Source organism: Siphateles boraxobius, unplaced genomic scaffold (assembly GCF_051911475.1).
Source record: "Siphateles boraxobius isolate OS27281-9 unplaced genomic scaffold, OSU_SipBor_1 12, whole genome shotgun sequence".
In the NCBI taxonomy this organism is placed as follows: domain Eukaryota; kingdom Metazoa; phylum Chordata; class Actinopteri; order Cypriniformes; family Leuciscidae; genus Siphateles; species Siphateles boraxobius.
Genome location: NW_027508722.1, coordinates 12,987,579 through 13,007,506, shown reverse-complemented (window position 1 = coordinate 13,007,506; position 19,928 = coordinate 12,987,579). Strand labels below are relative to the sequence as shown.

General features: G+C 37.4%; 1 protein-coding gene across 1 annotated transcript in view; it reads left to right on the top strand.

Moving 5' to 3' along the window:
* The window catches only part of LOC143715775 (syndecan-2-B-like), a 31,956-nt gene extending 14,373 nt beyond the window's left edge, over positions 1-17,583 (top strand). The window contains exons 2-5 of the mRNA XM_077207545.1: positions 12,315-12,426; positions 14,852-15,027; positions 15,345-15,477; positions 16,433-17,583. Coding sequence (XP_077063660.1) covers positions 12,315-12,426; positions 14,852-15,027; positions 15,345-15,477; positions 16,433-16,596 — 585 coding nt within the window. The 3' untranslated portion in view covers positions 16,597-17,583. The remainder of the gene's footprint in view (positions 1-12,314; positions 12,427-14,851; positions 15,028-15,344; positions 15,478-16,432) is intronic.
* The last annotated feature ends 2,345 nt before the right edge of the window (positions 17,584-19,928 follow it).

Sequence of the window (19,928 nt, the reverse complement as noted above, 5' to 3'; positions counted from 1 at the left end):
GATCCCATACAGATTTATACTATGTACAGATGTACAGATTGACCTGTCTGTCTTATTTAACTCACTGTGTCAGTCCTCGTATTTCATTGTCCACTCATGTGAATAGATACACTGTATGTGAGGGCTCAGGTGTGTTATGTGCTGTAAATCAGTGGTCTGAATAACCAGGTGTGCACTTCATGACCCAATGGGTTACCTGAGCTCTCCAGAGGAGTCTCAAATAAGAGCCCACATGAGCCCCAGGTGTGCACCGACACAATGGTACATACTGTGCGTAGAAATGGGAAAGGTTTTAAGTTACTGAAAGACAGTATGCTTGTAGTTTTTTAAGATCATTAAAAAATACCAGCAGTCAACATCTTTATGGTGCTATACATGACGTATATGATGTTTTAGCTTAAAACTTTTCCATAAATTGCAAGTCGAATAGACAGATTAGTGGTTAGTCCAACACTCAATAAAATCAGAGAACTCCAGAAAACCGATGACTTTGGAATTCAGAGACGTATTTGGAAGACGTCTTAAAATGTCTTTAAATTTTACTGTTGTATTTATGGGCTGTGAAAAATATAAGTATAACGTCACTTTAAAACTGTACATGGAACAGGTCATAAACTCTATTTTGGAAATACCCTGGAACATCATATATCTGTACAGTATATGCTGTGTGTGTGTGTGTGTGTGTGTGTGTGTGTGTGTGTGTGTGTGTGTGTGTGTGTGTGTGTGTGTGTGTGTGTGTGTGTGTGTGTGTGTGTGTGTGTGTGTGTGTGTGTGTTTTCACCTGTTCTCCAGATGCAGTAGACCTCACATGCTGTTTAACCCTCATTTTTTCCCTTCCTTCATTATAACTCAGCAGTCTATAACAATATAAAGCTAAAAACACCAATAGTCTGATATTCCATTAGATTTTTAAAGCATTAGAGGCACACATTCTATGCTTTTCAGTGTGATCTCTATTAGATACACTACTGTTCAAAAGTTTTAATGCATTTATTTGATCAAGAATACAGTGAAAACAGTATATTGCAAAATATTATTTCAATTTAAAATAACTGTTTTCTATTTTTTTATATATTTTAAAATGTAATTTATTCCTGGGATGGCAAAGCTGAATCTCAGCATCATAACTCCAGTCTTCAGTGTCACATGATCTTTCAGAAATCATTCTAATATGCAGATCTGCTGCTGAATAAACATTTCTTATTATCAATGTTGAAAACAACTGTGAAACTGTTTTTTCATATTATTATTAATGTCTTTACTGTCCTTTTTGATCAGTTGAATGCATCCTTTCTGACTAAAAGTATTAAAAGGGTCATGAACTGGATTATTTTATTATTTTATAATGTTGCCTGGGGTGCCCTTATAATGTTAGTATGATTTTTACATCAAACATTGTCATAATTAAGAAATAAAAGGCATTTTTCCTAGCCTGATTTTAGCCTCTGATTTGAACGCTCTGTTTGAAGGGGCGTGGCTGCTGTGAGACTTCAGTGTAAACACCCACTGCTGTGATTGGCTGACATGTTTGCATATAAAATAGCCAGTATTACATGTGAAACTCTCGGAAACTACTACGTTTTTACTATTACAGCTATCGAGAAGATTAACAAATCTTTAAATGGATTGTTTAAAGCATTATATTTGAATCTATTCCATCACATGAAAGGTTGCAGTGATGAGCTGAGCAGATGACATACAGTCTGGTGATCGCGTGAATAAAGATCTCATTATTGCAACGCAGTTTTAGCACACTCACGAATGCTTTTTCACCAAATAAAAATGCAAAAACGACGTAAATGCAGGTAGAGCTTCGTTGTGCAGTGTAACAGCGCCATTGATTTCATAACGAGATTTGCGCGCTGTGTGATTTATTGACTGACAGCTTGGGCGATTGGAAAGGGAGCGTTCTTTGGTCGCTTTCTTTCTATAACTTAATCACAGTTTTAATATTATTTCATCTTAAGAGAAACGATGTGAAGTTGATCGTTTAGTCACTTATGCATAAACAGTATTGAATGATTTTGAGAGAAAGATAATACTGAACTTGAATAATTACACATCAGAAATCACTGCTCACAGATCAGGCATTAAAATAAACATGGTTACTTACATGTTTGTGGCGTTGCTGGCAGATCCGTGTCGTAAAAGTCTATTTGCAGAGCCTGTGTTGGAAATTGTGACTGATTTTCTGTTGATTTAATAAAGCTTAACCACGCATTCCTAATATTGGAATCCGAAGGAAGCTTATGCAGCAATTGTCTTCTTCCACAACCAGGTACTGCACAATATTTCGTAAATGTTTATTGCTTGGTAGCTCGATCCAGTTTAGCAAAATTACCTCGTCGTAGGCCTATGTTATAGCATGTACCGTAATGCGCGAGTCGGTGGGCGGGGCTAAACAGGCCGTGTTGAAGTAGGCGTTGATCTTTTGCAGAGGAGGGGTTTTATCCTCTTTGACGTCATAGATCCCCACTTTGAAAAACCTGTCGTTCGCTGAGCCTGGTGTCAATAAAAACTTTTATTGGACTAACAAGGATGTTTTCAGTTCTGAAACTTACAGGATATTCTTCTAGTATGAAGACCTCCTTTATGTCAAAAGCTCAAGGAAAATTTGATTTCTCTGTTCATCACCCATTTAATAGTATTAAAAAGTAGTAAGTTTGAAGAAGGCGCTTAAAAAAATGTAAGTGTAAAAAAGTGAGTAAGTGAGTATAGTAAGTTTACTATAAAGCAAGTGTACGGAACTAAAAAAAAAGATTTTATACAAAATCAATTTTTTACTAATTTGGTCTCGAAAATTGCTCGAAAATCAAATCCATGTCCAACCAGTTTGTGTTTCAAATTTGGAGTTGATATAGTTGAAAAATGAAGTTGTAAAGTACCGTATCTATGGAAACGCAATGCCCAAACGGGAATGAATTCTTGCAGAACTTTCATTGTCCAGATGACAACACAAACCAAACTCTTCCAGTTTCAGCTACATCTACAGTGTTTGAGGGTCCATGTAGTAGACGTTGTTCACGAGCAGCCATGAAGACCATAGGCTGGCATTATGTAAATGTGTTACAATATTATCTAGGTTTGTATCGGTTCTTTCTTTCAGGAGACAATAACTTTATTTACTGTACACTTAGATCTTTAAAACTTTGCAGACCTTTTACATTCACAAACAGCTATACAACACACTGCCTGAAAAGTAATATTTGAAAAAGCATAACAGGGGCACTTTAATGCTTATTTCTCCTGCGAATCTTCTCTGTACCCTTAATTTCTCTCGTTCTGTTTTCTTCTTTTGCTCTATCCACTCGACAGCACCTGTATTTGAGAAGGCATTTTAGGAATACCAGACATGCCTGTGGTCTGAATGGACACTATTCATCCTGGTTCCCACTTTCCATCCAGCATATTCTGGATGGTTATGACAGCCTGATGGATGTTGTGTATATGTGCAGTGAAATGTAAGTGTTTTAGTCTGTTTGTGCAGCACTGTGTGTTTGAATCTCCGCAGCTGGTCAGGCGTTATATCATCTGTGCGTCGAGAGCTCAGTCAGTTGGGGTTAATATCACGGTCACAGCTGCGTTCTCACACTGTCCGGTAGACCTGATCATTACCGAAGCCCTGGAGGCCTGACACATGCACACTGGTCACAAATCTTCCAGTCAATTTTCAGAATTGACAGCTATCGTAGAGTGATCCTCAAGGTTTTATGGTGCGTTCACGTGCTATGGTAATTATGGTAAATACCAAAAGCCGACGTGCATGGAAAATGTACATGAACACCCCCTCATGTGGTATTTTCCACTGGGCAGCTCGTAGAATATTTTGATGCACGAGTTGCCAAGATGAGATAACCTTTGACCTTTCAAAATGGCGGACAGCAACGTCTTGAATGGTCTAGAGTCTTGAATGGTAAAAATATGTACTTTTCATGATCTAGAAAATATACAGCATATTATTTACCGTTTGAGTTTTGATAAATCATCTTCTTGCTGTAGCAGATGACTTTAGCAATCTAAAATAGTTTTAGCTGAATAACAGGTCTGGATCCCCATCTTTTTACCACATTACGACAACAAAAGCACTTGAACGCAACACTGGTAAATACCAGTTCACAAGTGGAAAATATCCTATTTTCCATAGCACATGAACCAACCATTAGTCTACAAACTGTGTGTGGTTTAGTTTAAAAAGGTCATACATGCAAAGTTGTCCCTTGCTTAACTGTATTGAATATACACTTGTAGTGTACTTGAAATCTTAAAAGTATCTTAAAAGTATATGTTATTATGTTTAGACCTTAGGACACTGTTACAGGTCTAAACGTAATAACATGGCTGTTTTTTTGTCTTTCATGGTTCATTAGACTTTCCGTCAGTTATCATCTATTAGGTGAGGCTCTAAATGAGAAACATTAAAAAACCTATTTTAATTTCCATTTCAAGGTGGTTTTCACACTTAATTTGGTGTTAAAGTTTTTGTCTCTGCACACATGAGCAGACAGAAGAACATCTGTAGCATTCAACACATTCAGCTCATTAGCCAAAAGTCATTACATAGTGTCCTTTTGTTTTGTTTTTGCTTCTCTCCTTTCAATTTTTCTTGTGCTGTAAAATCTATTCATATTCATTTCTAAATTCAATACACAAGTGAATGACTCATGTTTCTATTGAATTTCTTGTGCTTTAGTATCATCTTGCCCTTTGAATGTAACATTTAATGATAAAATGGCTTGAAAAATGAAATATGCGTAAAGAATAAGTTGACTAATCATATGAATAACATTACCTCCACATCAATGTGTAATAAGTGTAGAAAAAGCATGTATACAGATATTCTAATACGTTAACATAAGACTTTACATAAACTGTTAACCCTGCGTTACTGTAATCCTGGGTTATCTAATTACCCCTGGGTAGTTTCGAGATTTCACACTACATTTCTAAACACTGCATTAGTATTCTTATTTGCATATGTATGAGGTTAATATAAGGGACTAACTGCTTCTCCGTCTGCTGAAAAGCTTTTTTATTATTGCAATGGAGGTGTTTGCCTTAGTTGTTTTGCATCTAAGGGAACTAATCATTGCTTAGCTTAAAATTTTTTGACTTGCATATTACTTTTACTCCAAAATTGAGTCAGAGTATGTACCAATTTGATGCAGAATTTCTCGATGTCATCCACATCGATGTTCCCCAACATATATGAACATGAATAGTTCTCTCACATGGTGTACATTTCAAATCTTTCGGGGTATTTTTTGCCTGCTTTTTTATGAATACTACATTTTAGTGTACTGCTTTTTATGCATACTATATAGGATAGTAGGTATATTCGGAGACAGATATTGAGTATCGGCAGAAGTTTTTTTTTTTTAGATCAAAATGGCTGTGCATCCGTAGTAAGTACTGAAACAGATATAACTCAGAAAACAAAGCTCAATATACAATAGAGTGTTTGCGTAATGACGTATTTTGTAGGCCAACCTGGAAGTTATCATGTCCCTGGTTCCCTCGACAAAAAGCCAATTGTTTTTTTCTATTATTATTGCAGAACATAAGCTCTGTGACCAACAAAAGTTGATGATTTTTACACGTTTTGTAAAGGCTGCAAAAGCAGATGAGTTAACCTGTTCAGCATAATGACATTTATTGTCGAGACATAATCTGTAATCCTATTTAGCCACTTGTTAGCAAGACGTAAAAGTGTTAAAAAAAATCAAGATATTACTGGTGTATTTTATGTCATAAAACAAAATAACAGACCTTATCCACAGATCTTATTTCAGGAAAATCTATTGGCTATCAGTTAGATTATATATATATATATATATATATATATATAGTAGTCAACATTTCAAGTGGACAACAAGTGGATCAAAAAAGTTAATCAAAGTTGTCCTAAGACAAGAACTTCAAATATTGACTACTGTGTGTGTGTATATATATATTTATAAAAAAAGATGTTGGTGCCATTTTTGTGGGCTATGCATCAGGCTGTAGGCAATCCGTTGGCATTGAGCAGGGCTTCATTACCCAGAGCAAAAGCCCCATTCAAAATTAAAAGAGTGAAATGTTGCTTAACCCAAGGTTAGCAGTAGCCTGGAGGTTATAAACTATGTCAACTCATGGATATTCGCAGTGGGAAAAGGCTATAAGTGTATTTTCAACTAACAAGCTATTACAGTCTGCAATATGCAACATATAATTTAAATTGAACTTCACACGTAAATCTTGAAGTACTGTATGTCTGCTAATTAAAGTGATGTAGACAACTGAGGTCATACTGGATTTAGCTGTGTGTGCAAGGGTAATTCCCCCTGCAACTCTGATCAGAGAGAACCAGAGCAAATGCCTGTGTTTTCTACCAGGAAAGATGGTGGCTTTATGGCATCATTGTGTAATAGGTGTCATTCTGAACTAGGAAAACACACCACATTTTCCTGCGGCTGGAGCGGAGCAGCAGACTATGTGAAATTACACAGCCAGGCCTCAGGGGCATAGAGAGGAATTTCAAAGGAAACACAGCAGTCTGCTTCATATTGAGATTACATTAAGGGAACCGAATGCAGTCTGGAATGTGTAAAGGGGCCATTCGGAGTGTAATAATCATATTAGTCTGGCAGTGTGAGCTTCAGCTTCACCCAGCAGCTAAAAAACCCTGCTTTGTCTAGTGCATTCAGTTTCTTCAATTCAGTCTCTAAACTGTTTTCTCTCTTTTTGCTGTATTTTTCTCCTTTATAAGCCTTTTTAGCCGGTGCTCTTTTATGTTGATTGATTTGCATTTCACTTGACTCACTTGATTTCATTTATTTTTTCAAATGTAAATAGGACCACCACAATGGTACACCCCACTTAAACAAACAAATGTAACCCCTGGTTACTCCCAGAGGACTGTCCTTATGACAAATAAACTCTACTGTAAGTCACTTTGGATGGCAATGATTGACTTATGCGTTTGGTATATTGTTGGCTAACTATTAAGGATAAAGTTCTTGTCTAAAACACTTTCAGCTTGTCCGCTTGTCCTGAAGTTTATCAAGTGACGAGAATACTTTTTGTGCGCAACCCCCCCAAAAACGACTTTATTCAACTATACATTTTCTTCAGTGTGGGCCTCTGAGTTCACGAGAGCGTCACAATGCATGTGCGAGAACTGAGAAGCTGAAGCTCACGATCATTTGATGGGAAAGTGTGAAAGGTAAACCATTCATTTTGCGGCGTTGGTAAGGCACTTTTACGTTTACGACATCCAGGAAATGCACACTTTAGAACCATTTTAAACATTACATCAAGACCCTTCTGTGTCATCTTCTCAGTTCCACACATGCATCGTGGCGCTCTCGTGAAGACCCGCGGCCTGCAAGGGGCAATGGGGGTATGTGGCGAGCAGGAGGAGGCTGAGGGCCGTGAGAGAATGGCGCGAGGCCGGTGGCGTGATTGATAATGAGCGACACCTGCTGCGTGACGAACCCGTCTTGTATCTCTCACGGAGGAGCGGAAGCATAAAAAGAGGATCGACGACAGTGAAGAGGGAGAGAGGCCAGGCCTGGATTTATGTTGTGTTTTATGTTTTATTATATGTGACAGCAGTCATCCGTGAGGGGCTGCTGTCTTTTACTTACGTTTTGGATTTGTTTATTTATTCATTAAAATGCGTGTTAAACATTCGCCGCTTCCTGCCTCCTTCTTCCCACAACATCTAACTGTGTTAGACAGATGGATGCTGAGGCTTTTTAGGTTGTGTAGAATCTGCGATTTCTGACTCAGTTCGTTTACTTGCGTCCATGGCTGCAATAAGCTGTTTTTTCCACCAACTGGCAAGTGTCGATATACTGGGTAAATTGGCAATGGACATGGTTCGACACGGAACACACATTTCAAAGTAGAATAACTGGCTTTAGCATTGTTTTTCAGAGAAACAGATATGTGAACTAAATTCAGAACAGCATATTTCCTAAATATCTGCAAACATATTATGGGATTTTAATGCTTTAGTACAGTCAAAAAAATCCATAGTACAGCATAGTAAACAAAAAAAAAGAAAGAAGTGCTTTTCAGCCCAGAGTCTGTCTATGGATATACCATCCACTTCATAAGAGGTTGTTGACTTGAGAGAAACGGCCAATGGGAAATGGCTGCATTTACATTTGCTAGCTCAATTTACAACATTTGTGTATGTTGCACTGTGTATCCTGTGGTAAGAGTGTGAGGGAAGCCTGAGTAGACTTAATCAATCAGGTTTTCACAGGGTGGGGAAACAGACAGAGCCACCTGGAGAACTGCCACTAGCGTTTAGCTTCTGCCACTGTCATTCTCGATGTCAAGGGCAAGTGGAATCATAATAACATCACATTAAATTTCAATATAGATGCAGACGTTTTAATGCTGGCATGGAAAGCATTTCTAATTCCTTGCCCTCGTTGCTTCCTGTCTTTGAATTATTCACCTCATTTTTGGTCAGCAGTAAATGTTTTCCTTTTATGTACCTTAGACCTCTGCTTGCCAAATCCAGCATATGTGTCAGTACTTTCTCTCTGCTTTCAACTCTGCGACTTGGCAGCTGCGTACAGCTGGCTGGACACTGTGTGTAACATACGAGTTGGTGACGGTGTGCTGAGAGAGAGAGAGAGAGAGAGAGAGAGAGAGAGAAAGAGAGAGAGAGAGAGAGAGAGAGAGAGTGTGCTGGGCTGCTTGGCAAGGCTGTTTGAGTAAGAAGAGTGAGCTGGTTGTGAGTTTCAGAGTTTCCTGTCCAGCTGTATCATTGGCACGGGCTGAAAGAGAGGGACTCAGACCCTCGCACAATACAGCACTTGTGTTGCAGTCCGGGAACTCAGGAATGTGGCTCTCACCTTCATATGGCTGACAGGAGTTTGTTTTGGAATGAGAGATATTATCCATCACACTCTTACCGCACTCTCTCGCTCTTTCTCTTTTCCTCACTTACGTTTCTCTCTCTTTTATGGCCGTCCTGAAAGTAAAGGAAAATAAAGTGACCTCAGTCTAAAATCTGAGATCTGCCTCCTCCACCTGGAGTAGTTTCTTTTAGTTAGTGACTTTTTAGTCCCTTCATCCCATTAGCAATTTCACTGAAGCTCTTCCGAGCATTCCCATTCAATTAAACGCTAGGATTTTCTTGAGAACTTTCTAAATCACTTTTGTCATTCATTAAAGGCAGTTTTCATGAAACACATGGGTGTAAAAATCGCAGGGATCAAAATCGTTCTCACTGGAAGACAGATTAAGCAACAGAGACTCACGCTTTCATATGAGAGAAAAAAAAATGAGGAAAAATGTATGCTGGAATTATTTTAGGATTTGATACTGGTGGTTGAGTTTAAAAAAAAATAAACGTGCTGATTTTATTAAAAACATTTTCCATATTCTTAGATGCTTTGACTTTTGTACTCTCCATCTTTTATTTTTAGATATTTAGTCCTTAGCTAAAAAATAGGCATGACTTGAGTTATTGTGATGTATACATTCAACTGAATGTCGCTGTAACAGAGTTCAGATGTTATGGGAAGAAGGAGGCGGGAACCAGCAAACATTTAAACAATTGAATAACAAAATAAAACAAATACAAAACGAAAGTAAAAGACAACAGCCCCTCACGGCTGACTGCTTTCACATCATAAAGCATAAACTACACAACATAAATCCAGTCCTGGCCTCTCTCGATCTCCACTGTCGTCGATCCTCCTTTTATGCTTCGGCTCCTCCAGTTGTGCAGGAACATACTACTGGACCGTTGCGTCGCGCAGGTGTCGCTCAGTAATCACGCCACCGGCCTCGCGCCATTCTCCCACGGCCCTCGGTCTCGTCCTGCTCACCACAGTCGCGTTTCCCAAAAGCTTCGTGAACCTATGATCGTAAAACCATTGGCACCAATGGTCTCTACGATCAACTAGGCTCACGATGCTTTTGGGAAACCCGACCCAGAAAACACTAGAAACCACTTACCAATACTCTAGCAACCACATAGCAATGCGCTAAAACAATCAGAACACCTTAACAAATTAACTGTATTGCAACTAGCATCATGGCAGCGACTTTCGCACAAGCAAAAAACATTTTTATACTATGTTCTTTCTATGGAAGAAAAAAAGAGAGAGAACGAGTACGAGAGTAAAAAGTGAAAAAAAAATATGCTGAAAGGTAGTATGCAGAGATGCAGTAAAAATATTTTTTAGGTAAAATGTGCTTCAAGTGGTAACATATGAATGAACTATGATTCATATGGAATATGATTCATATCATTAAGTTAACCTGACTACATTAAGTTACGATAACAAAAGTAGTATTTAAAGGTAAGTTCAGGTAGAAATAGCTCCTTAAAGAGATTGTTCACCCAAAAACTACATTTCTGTAATCTCTTCTATAATTTCTTCTGTGGAGCATAAAAGAAGATATTTTGAGGAATGTGTTTCCCTTTTCCATACAATGGAAGTCAATGGGGTTCAATGTTGTTTGGTTCCCAATGTTCTTTAAAATAACTTCTTCTGTGTTCTGCAGAAGAAAGAAATGCATACAGATTAACATGAGCGTGAGTAAATGATGACAGAATTTTGTTTTTGGGTGGCCTTTAAAGATAGGATCAAGTAGAAATTAAGGCCTGTCCTACATTTTTTATTTTGTAGGAAGGCATCAAGGCACATTCAAATCCACTGTTTACATCACTTCCTGTTTATTAAAAAAAAAATGCTGTCTGATTTCCCCCAGTTTTTTAAACTTTCACTCCTCTTTAATCAGACATAAAGATTGTTATCGTTAAATATTTTCAGAAATGTCTAAAGCTCACATTAATAATTTGCTCTTGATCGGTTGAGTTGACATTACGGTGGCTTTGAAGTCTTTCTGAAACCAATTTGCTTAGGAACTTTCATACAAACAACACTGGCTGTTTAGTCACTGGCTGTCTAGGCAGCTGCCTTAGGCTTCATACACAGCCCCTTATGTCACTCAAGTTCAGTTATTGTAAGCTGTGGAGGTTAAACAGGGTTTTTGTATCCCATCTCCCTGTGTGTTCTCTGTCACGATGAGCAATGACGGCTAATGAAAGCCTTCGCTTAGTGAGGAGACTGTGAAAAATGTGAAGAGTCAAACAGAGGCTGATGTATGTTTGAGGTGTCCTTAGCGGGACCCATGGCTGATCACAGGCTCTGGCTCTTCTGTGGCTTTATTTAGTCTTCCATTGGCTTTCAAGTCCCATTTAATCTCCCCCTCAGTGCCTCTGAAAACAGCACCCACTCCAGCCTCCTGTTATTGTACAGGCTTTGAATCCAACCCCTTCACTCTTCCTGGGTTTTTATCCTGCATGAGTGACCGCTATAATATTGAACCTTATCACCTGAGTGCCATTATTTATCATGCGGGTGAATAGGAGGATTCAGATGGCACACAAAGGTGCTTGGAGTATTATCCAATCTCATTGTCAGGCACTCTTGTAGACTTTAATCAAATACACACACACCTACAGACAATATCAGCGCTTTCATGCACTATTTCATTGTTTGCCCTTCACGTTATAAGAAATACAATGACACATAGGTGCACAAAGCATGGCTGTTGGTGGCTCTTTTTGATTTGCTGAAGGGTTAACATGGATGGAGAAGATCAGAGACGGCTGAGCTTCAGCAAGCGTGAATGGAAAAGTCTGTGGGAGACGACGGAGTCGCTGAAGGATGTGATACCATCATGATGAAAGAGAAAGAGTCATAGGTTATGGAAATAAACATAGGTCCATCTGCCCCTCTCTTGACAACAATGATAGCCTCTTGCGTTTGTTTGCTAGACCGTGTCTGTCCGTTTGCGCCACCCGTCAACCTTGAAGTATTACTTCAGAGCGATAAACCTTTTGTTACTTCCACAATGTGCAAAAAAATTACAGATGCTGACTTTTAGATTGGTTTTTAGCACCTGTTTAGTGAGTCAGAGAGTTTTTTTAGAGAGTTTTCTCCAGAGTAAGAGAATCAAATATTACTTTCCTTTGAGGTAGTTTCCAGGGAAACAGAAGTGGGAGGAACCATGGGCAGGCTTTTTTGTTGTTTATGTCTTCAGCATAAAACAAAATCAGCCAAGATTTTCTTCTGTGTTGTTTAGAAAAATGTAAAAAAAAAAAGGTTTTGTTTGATATATTAATGGTACTTAAGTGGTGCACATTTCTTTTTTCAGTAACTGCAGAATTTTTTTAGATCATTTCTAATGCACTAAGGAAATGACTCAATCTTTGCCTTTAAAGAAATTTTACTATATCAAAATATACTTTTCAAATGAAATTATTCTGAAATGTCTACTTGTGTCCACCTGTGCAGGTACTGGTCTCGGGTCAGTCCCCTGCCTCAGCTGATGACATCTATTTGGATGACCAGCAGTCTGGTGACTACCCTTTAGATGATGATGACTTCACTTCTGGTTCAGGATCTGGTAAGGACTGTTTATATCACTGTTACTGATTCTATAACAGTCCATTTTATTACTATTGTTGTTCTGAGGCATATTCAGTCTCAAGAGAACATAATTATAATATTATGACAATTACTCAACAAACCCCTAACACCAAGTGTTCCATTTTGGTGCATAACTCATCCCACACTGTCAGTGAATATCTCTAATCATATGGATTGTTGAGGAGAGGGTTATTGCCACTTTTGCCCCTAAGTGATCAGGGGTGCATTTCCCAAAAGCATAGTGAGCCTAAGTTGATCCTAGCGATCTAGGGGCTAGAATTTCAAAGGCATTGTCCCAAATGCAAGCCTAAAGGTGAGGTCACATTTAACATTGCTCAACAAAAATCCAGTCATTCCAATAGAAAACCCCATGATCGGGAGGTTCTAGTGAGGGCAAAAGTCGTTTACTTAAATTCACGAGTTGACCAACAGAAAGCTACTTGGTTTGAAAGTGACTTCTATGTGACCTGTACTTTATACAAGTCTACACTATTGGCAATGGAAATTGATGTTTTTGCTTTCTCCTTTCTTTCTCGTCCACACTTTGGTAAGGCTGCTATTGTTGGGTAGTAGTCTGCTTTGGACTTTTGAAACCTACAATGACAAATGGGACACCCTCCGGTCTTGTGGACATCACAGACACTAGCAAACGACCGACAACACAAGTCCACACCAAATGTGCCATTTGGAATAGGACCATAGAAACATGCGGAAAGGCTTATTTGACTTGGTCCAGGAAGTAGCTGTAACCAATGTACTTCAAAACAGTTAAAACGAACTAAATAGAAATGCCCTGGCAACAACCCGAAACACCCTTGTGGGGTTTTCCAATGAGTAAAAAATGGAAAAGTATTGTTATAGTTATAGTCTTGTAATGTTTATCCTATATAATCACTCAACTAAAAAAATACAAAATTATGCTTTTATATCTGCTTTTTTACTTTCTATTGGAGCATGTATAGTACATGTACTAGAAAAACAATTTAATGATGTATTTACAATTAACCCACAGAGCCAGTGTTGTTGTGGCCAAAGGTTGTCTAATGTGTTGTTTATAGAAGGTCTACTAGGTGGTTGCTAGACAATGCTGCCCACCCTTTGAGCGGACAGATGTTTCACCTGCAGTCAAACGCAGTCAGCCAAGACCACCATAGTCACTCAGCAGATGTCTGCTCCATACAGAAATTCTGCATTATTAATAAGTAATTTCACTACCTCTTACTGCTGTGGTGCAGTGCCTTGTACCTGGCACAATTTTAGTGCAAAATGGAGAGAACGATTGAAATATTTATAAATTTTATGCATTTCACCTGTCTCTCTTGGAAACACTTTAAGCAAAAGTGCTGATCTTGCATTCCTATTCTGTATTGTTGTATTTACGTGGAACTGAAGTCCAAGAAAATTAGACGTTTGGAATGTTCAAAGTAAAGCACAGGGCGTAGGTATGTCATTATAGTCTCATCACACCTTAACATCATAGGTCAACATTTGCAAAACCTCATATTTTCAAAATCGTCAAGTGTTGTTCTGAAAATCATCACAATTCGTGATTTGACCATTGGCAAATATAAGGAAATAATATTGAGAAAATTATATTTTAGACACTATACTCAAACAGTGACTTTATCTGTTTTTGCTCTGTCAGTGAAAAATTGTTTCAAACTAAGCCACAGCAGAATTAACTTTTGCGCTCCTTCAGGCAATAGACTTTAGCGCTCCTTCAGGCAATAGACAGTTGTATTTTCAGTCCTGAATGAAACAGTTGAGTGAATGATTCAGTGACTCACTCATGAACTCATGTTTTGTTCATGAATGAATCCGTGGCTGCATCTGAAATCACAATATAGTAGTAAAAAAGTACCCAGATGACCTACTACACTTGAGATGACACTTTACTATCCCATGAGACCTCAGAAGAGAATGTGAGTGAGGCAAAGAACTCATGTGTAGGTCATGTTAATGACAACATGGCGAATGTAATATGTCTGGATTACATTCATACTATATACAGTGTGCATTTTTAGTGGTCACAAAGTACTTATCCAAAATAGTATCAAGAGAGTATGTGATTTCGGACTCAGCCCATGTTTTTGAATGAGTTGGTTGAGTGAATGATTCAAATGACTCACTCATAAAGACAGCCACTTGTTTTGTTTCTCTACCTGCTGGCATATTATTGTAACACAAACTATATTTCATTGCTGGCATATTATTGTATAAGGGGAAAAGAGACAATTAAAAATTCCAGTGGGTTTGGAATGCACAAAAAAGACAAGTTGAGTAAAAAACACTGCTCAGCCAATCAAATTCAAGAATTGCAACAAACTGTATTTCATTTGTATATGGAAAACATTCTAATGGCTGACTTATTTAATTTCTTTATTTCTCACTCATCTCTTTAGGTGACACAGATGATGATGAAGACACTTCCACGGTAATTGCGCGGTACCCAGAATTCAATGCGGGGTCTACTCAGGAGCCTATCTACACCAGCAGCCCCAGCTTGGAGTCCTCCATTTCCAGAGAGATGGACAAAATCAGCATAGAGACATTCATTGAGTCAGACATGAGACCAGAGGTGCAATTGCTCGCCCATTTCAGTCGTACTTCTTCTGACACTATCAAAGCTTTTGCTGACTCCCACTTCTCCGAAAACCTGCACAGCCTGCAAAACTGTGACAACTTGTGATACTTTTGATATTGCCCCTCTTTGACGCATACACTGACCTGCTGTCTTTCGCAGTTTTACTGAACACCACTGTTATGTTGGATCCTTCAATCTTGTTATTGAATCTTTTCACTTTTTCCGACACCATCTACAATCTGAATTGTTTTTTGTGTCAGCAATTTTGATGTTAAGCTGTCTTTCTCTCGCTCCCTCTCACTGTTTTTTAGATCTTTAACGATCAGACAGAAAAGCCCCAGGTCACTGTTGAAGCCACCAGCTCACCAAGTGTTGTACAAGATGCTGACCCGCTTCATGAGGTTCGCACAGAGAATCTCTTCCAAAGGACAGAAGTGCTGGCAGGTATGTTTAAAATGAACAGTTAAAGACAAAATGCTATAAAAATCTTAATTCTGATCTTTAATCCAGGGTATAAATGTTTTAAGATATTTTTTATTTTGAAGTCATCAAAAGTGCCCATAACTGAAGAATCACCCAATCTATTTTCTGTAAATAAAAAAGTTCACAAACCATTTCAGATGTCTCTGGCCCTGTTTACACCTGGTATTAAGATGTGTTTTGGTCGATCGTATCACAAGTAGACGAGGGAGACACAAACCCGTTTACACCTGGTGTTTAAATCCGTCTCTTTTGTCAAATTTCAATCACTTCTGTCCTGATTGTTTTCAAAGGGGGGGTCTATGGGCTGGTAAATGTATGGGCTTTCGATCTAATGGACAAAATATGCTTGTGCAATTTACATACGAACATGAAAGGAGACGACATTAAAACATACGGAGAGTAGCAGCTTTCGTTTCTGCTCTGACAGCCGCCTGCAAGACCACACCGAACATTGTGAGTATGTGTTAGAAATCAGGAATGGTGAGAGAACATTCTGCTTGGAACGTTTTTCATCTTCAAACTAAACTTGTGTCTTTAGCCGACAAAGTTTAAATCCCTTCTGGTAAGTGTGTTTTCCGTAGACGGTGAGGTGGTCTGTGGCTGTTCGAATGCATTCGACCACATGAGCGTTTACACTACGAAAGCAATCCGGTCGAATGCGTTTGTGTCGAAAGTGTACAATCTCAAAAAGTTTTAGACCCCTTTTACACCTGTATTTGGTGTCATTCGCTTGTGATCCAAATAACCAAAATGCATCTTAATACCAGGTGTAAACAGGACCTCTGTGTTCATTTCACCGATATTTTGATTCATTTGATTTGTAGCTGTGAGCCTTTGTTAAAGATGCATGTGTGTGTTAGATATTATAAACTCAATATTATTTTTGTTTGTCGTGGTGTCATTCTTCTTGGTGCAGCTGTTATAGCCGGCGGAGTGATTGGCTTCCTGTTTGCCATCTTCCTGATCCTCCTTCTGGTGTACCGTATGAGAAAGAAGGATGAGGGGAGCTATGACCTTGGAGAGCGCAAGCCACCGAGCTCAGCCTATCAGAAGGCTCCGAGTAAAGAGTTCTACGCCTGAATGACCAATCATTGCCAAGAGTAACATCATTATGACAAGCAACTCCTCTCCAAGAGTAGCATTGGATTGGTAGCACACCGAGGGGATTTTTTTGTTTTTTACGGGGAACCTTTACTTATTTAAAAATGTAACAAAAAAGTAATTTTGCTTTACAAACCCAACCGGGCCTTGTATTTTCTTTTGGGATCAAAAATGTCAAAGATTGTTTCTCTATGATTTTTGAAAACAATTGTTGTCAGTGTATGAAAGTAAATAATTTCTCACAGGTTTTAGTCAGTGACTACTTTGTAACAGTAGAGGTACGTTTTATTAAAGAACAAGACAATTCCAGGGTGGAAATCCTGGGTTATATCTGATACCTTTAATTTTCCACTGATTACATTTGAGTAACTTATCTCAGTGTGGACTTTATCAGTAATTTAGTTTTCATCTCATCGTTTTTGTAAAGGGTATTTTCCTCCTTCGGCTTGTGCCGTTTTGCTCTTCAGTCAAACTGAATGTTTGTATTTTCGTCTGGCCAATATGAAATCATTCAAAGATCACAGTATACTGCAGAATGTTTAAATGTATTTTGTTATATTTCATGATTCAATGTAGTTGGTACAGTGTTAAGTCCCTGAAAGTTCACATTATACTTTGCCTAAAGCTAAGAACACATTCCTCCATTCTTGTACTCCTTCATTCTCTCTTTTTCTGTCCTTTAGTATCATCAAATTCTGCCACAACTCCATTCATAGCATACTTCAATATTGCAGTAATTGACTTTAATTTTCAGAAAATTATTAAGATTACTGTAAATATGATATAAGTTTGCATTGCACACAAGCTAATCAAGGTCAAGAACCCTTAACAAAACTTTTTGATATCCAGTTACCCAACACTTGGATGGAAAAAAAGGCTCATTAGAATAAGATATGGATTATTAACAAGTGTAATGAGTCCAAGAATAAATCTTTCATGACAAGTTAACATCATTTACCCAGTAAAAGTCAGCAGTTTTACTGATTTTTACGCCCACATTCTTCTCAATCGACATTTGCAATGTTCATTTTTGACAGAAACCCTAATGAAGGCCATTTTTCTTTATTTCATTATATTATCCCTCACGCTAAAGCAGCTTTTAAAATGATTTCTCTTTTGTTTCTGACTCGAGCATATTCTGCTGAATGTCCCTGACCTTCCAAAGACTCAAACAGTGTTGTTAACAGTGATGATGATTAATAACGTGAATCACATCTGCTCATTTTTACTCTTCTTTTCATGTGGACTTCCGATATGTTTCTTTTAAAGACCTGACCATTTAGAGTCAATGACGTCTCTGTTTATGTTAATATAAAATAATTTATAGAATATAATTATTTATATACTGCATATTATATGTAATATGTTAGTTAAAAAAATCTATGAAAATGTATATTCACAAATGTTTTAGAAGCCCTTGAAGTGCCTACTGTTCTGAAACAGTTCTACAGGGATTTTAAGGACATTTGTGCATCGGAATGATATTAAAAGCTGGAACTGGAGAAATGTGATGAATGGTAATGTCACAGAATTACAGAAACAGTATTGTATTTCATAAAAAAACACTACTGAATAAACATTTTCTCATGGTATTTTAATTACGCTTCTTGCGCATCAACCTGAATTCACCTTGGGCACCTCTCTTTGGAGATTATTCTCAACTGTTCAATCACTGTTTGTATGAATATGTACATGATGAATCAATATGCATGCAAAGTGTCTCTCAGCTCTCTTTGGACCATCAAACACAAGCTGTGGTGGAAATGTAACACCTCTGAAGAAGATTGCTCTGGGATTTATCACTAGATGTTAAAGCTCCGACAGGAAAATGTACTAGACTAGGCTGTTTTATTCCAAAAGAATCTCACACTTACTTGTCACAACACCTGTCCACAACTTTTCTAGAAAATATATGCATAAGCAGCTCATGCTTATGCATATTACTGTATATGCATAGCTGAACAAGCCCTTCATTTTCAAGTTGACATGTATTATTCATAATAATTTTGTTGTTATTTAGTGTGTTAGTGTTGCGTGTTGCTCAGACATGACATCAAATTTGTGTTGCCTGGCTAATATTTGTTATAGGCCTATAGGCTATTATGAACACGTTAACTCTTAATCTTACCCTTACGAAAAATAAGTTTATTCAAGTGTGCTATTAGTATACTTTTTTAAAACGAAAAATACTTTCAGTCTACTTTTTATGTTCTCAGAAATATACTTTATGTACTTCTCAGAAATACACTTAAATTTGCACTTACTTGACTTATACTGACAGAAAAGTCTTTAGTATATTTGGCATATACTTTAATACATACTTAAAAGTATGATTAAGTATTCTAAGTATACTTGGCTTGTAGTTGTGTTTACTCTTTTGATTGAGAAGCCTATTAAATGCTCAGTTTAACATACTGGCTTATAAACTTATATTGTTTGAAAATATTGATGCATAAATAAAACTTACAAGAATACTTGCAGAATAAAACTACTAAAGTAGTAGTTTACTGAGAATATAATTCAAAGTACTTTCATAAACTAAAAAATGTGCTACAATTGCTATTTCACTAAACTATCAGTATGTCAGTATAACTATCAGTATAACCTTTAGTATAGTTGTAGTAAAAACGAAAAAAATAGTTGTAAACTAATGTAGTCATTAGTACTGTTACACTTAAAGTATACATAAAAGTATACTTTTATACACAAAAAATGGGCAAATTTATTGAAGTATTGAAACAGTAAACTTACAAGTATACTTCTAGTACATTGATACTTAAATACATTGAAATATTGTACTGTATATTATGAGTATATTGACTATATAAAGTATACTTAAAATATACTTGAACATTATACCTAATAAAATGAATTTGAAGTATACTACTTTTTTTGTAAGGGTATGCCTAATATGTCGAAATTTCAAGACTTTGTTATATTCTTGTCGTCTCACATTCAATTATGAATTAGTCAATGAAATTTGAAAAAACAAAAAAAAAATTTGTAAAACAGTTGTCGATTATTAAATGTTTAGCTATAGTATACTTAATTGCATCTTGTCTCGATTACATCTTATCCCAGACAGCAACATAGTGTCGCCCTAGATCCGGCCCACATCTGGTACACATGGAATCCACACTATGGACGCTATGTTGCTGTCTGGGATCTCATCTATGCACAATGGAATTCATTCTTTCACGCCATGCTGGAATTATCGAGATGACAACACGTTACGTTATACTCAGAGCTGATCAGAATCAGAATCAGAAAGAGCTTTATGGAAAGTATGTTTACATATAAGGAATTTGTCT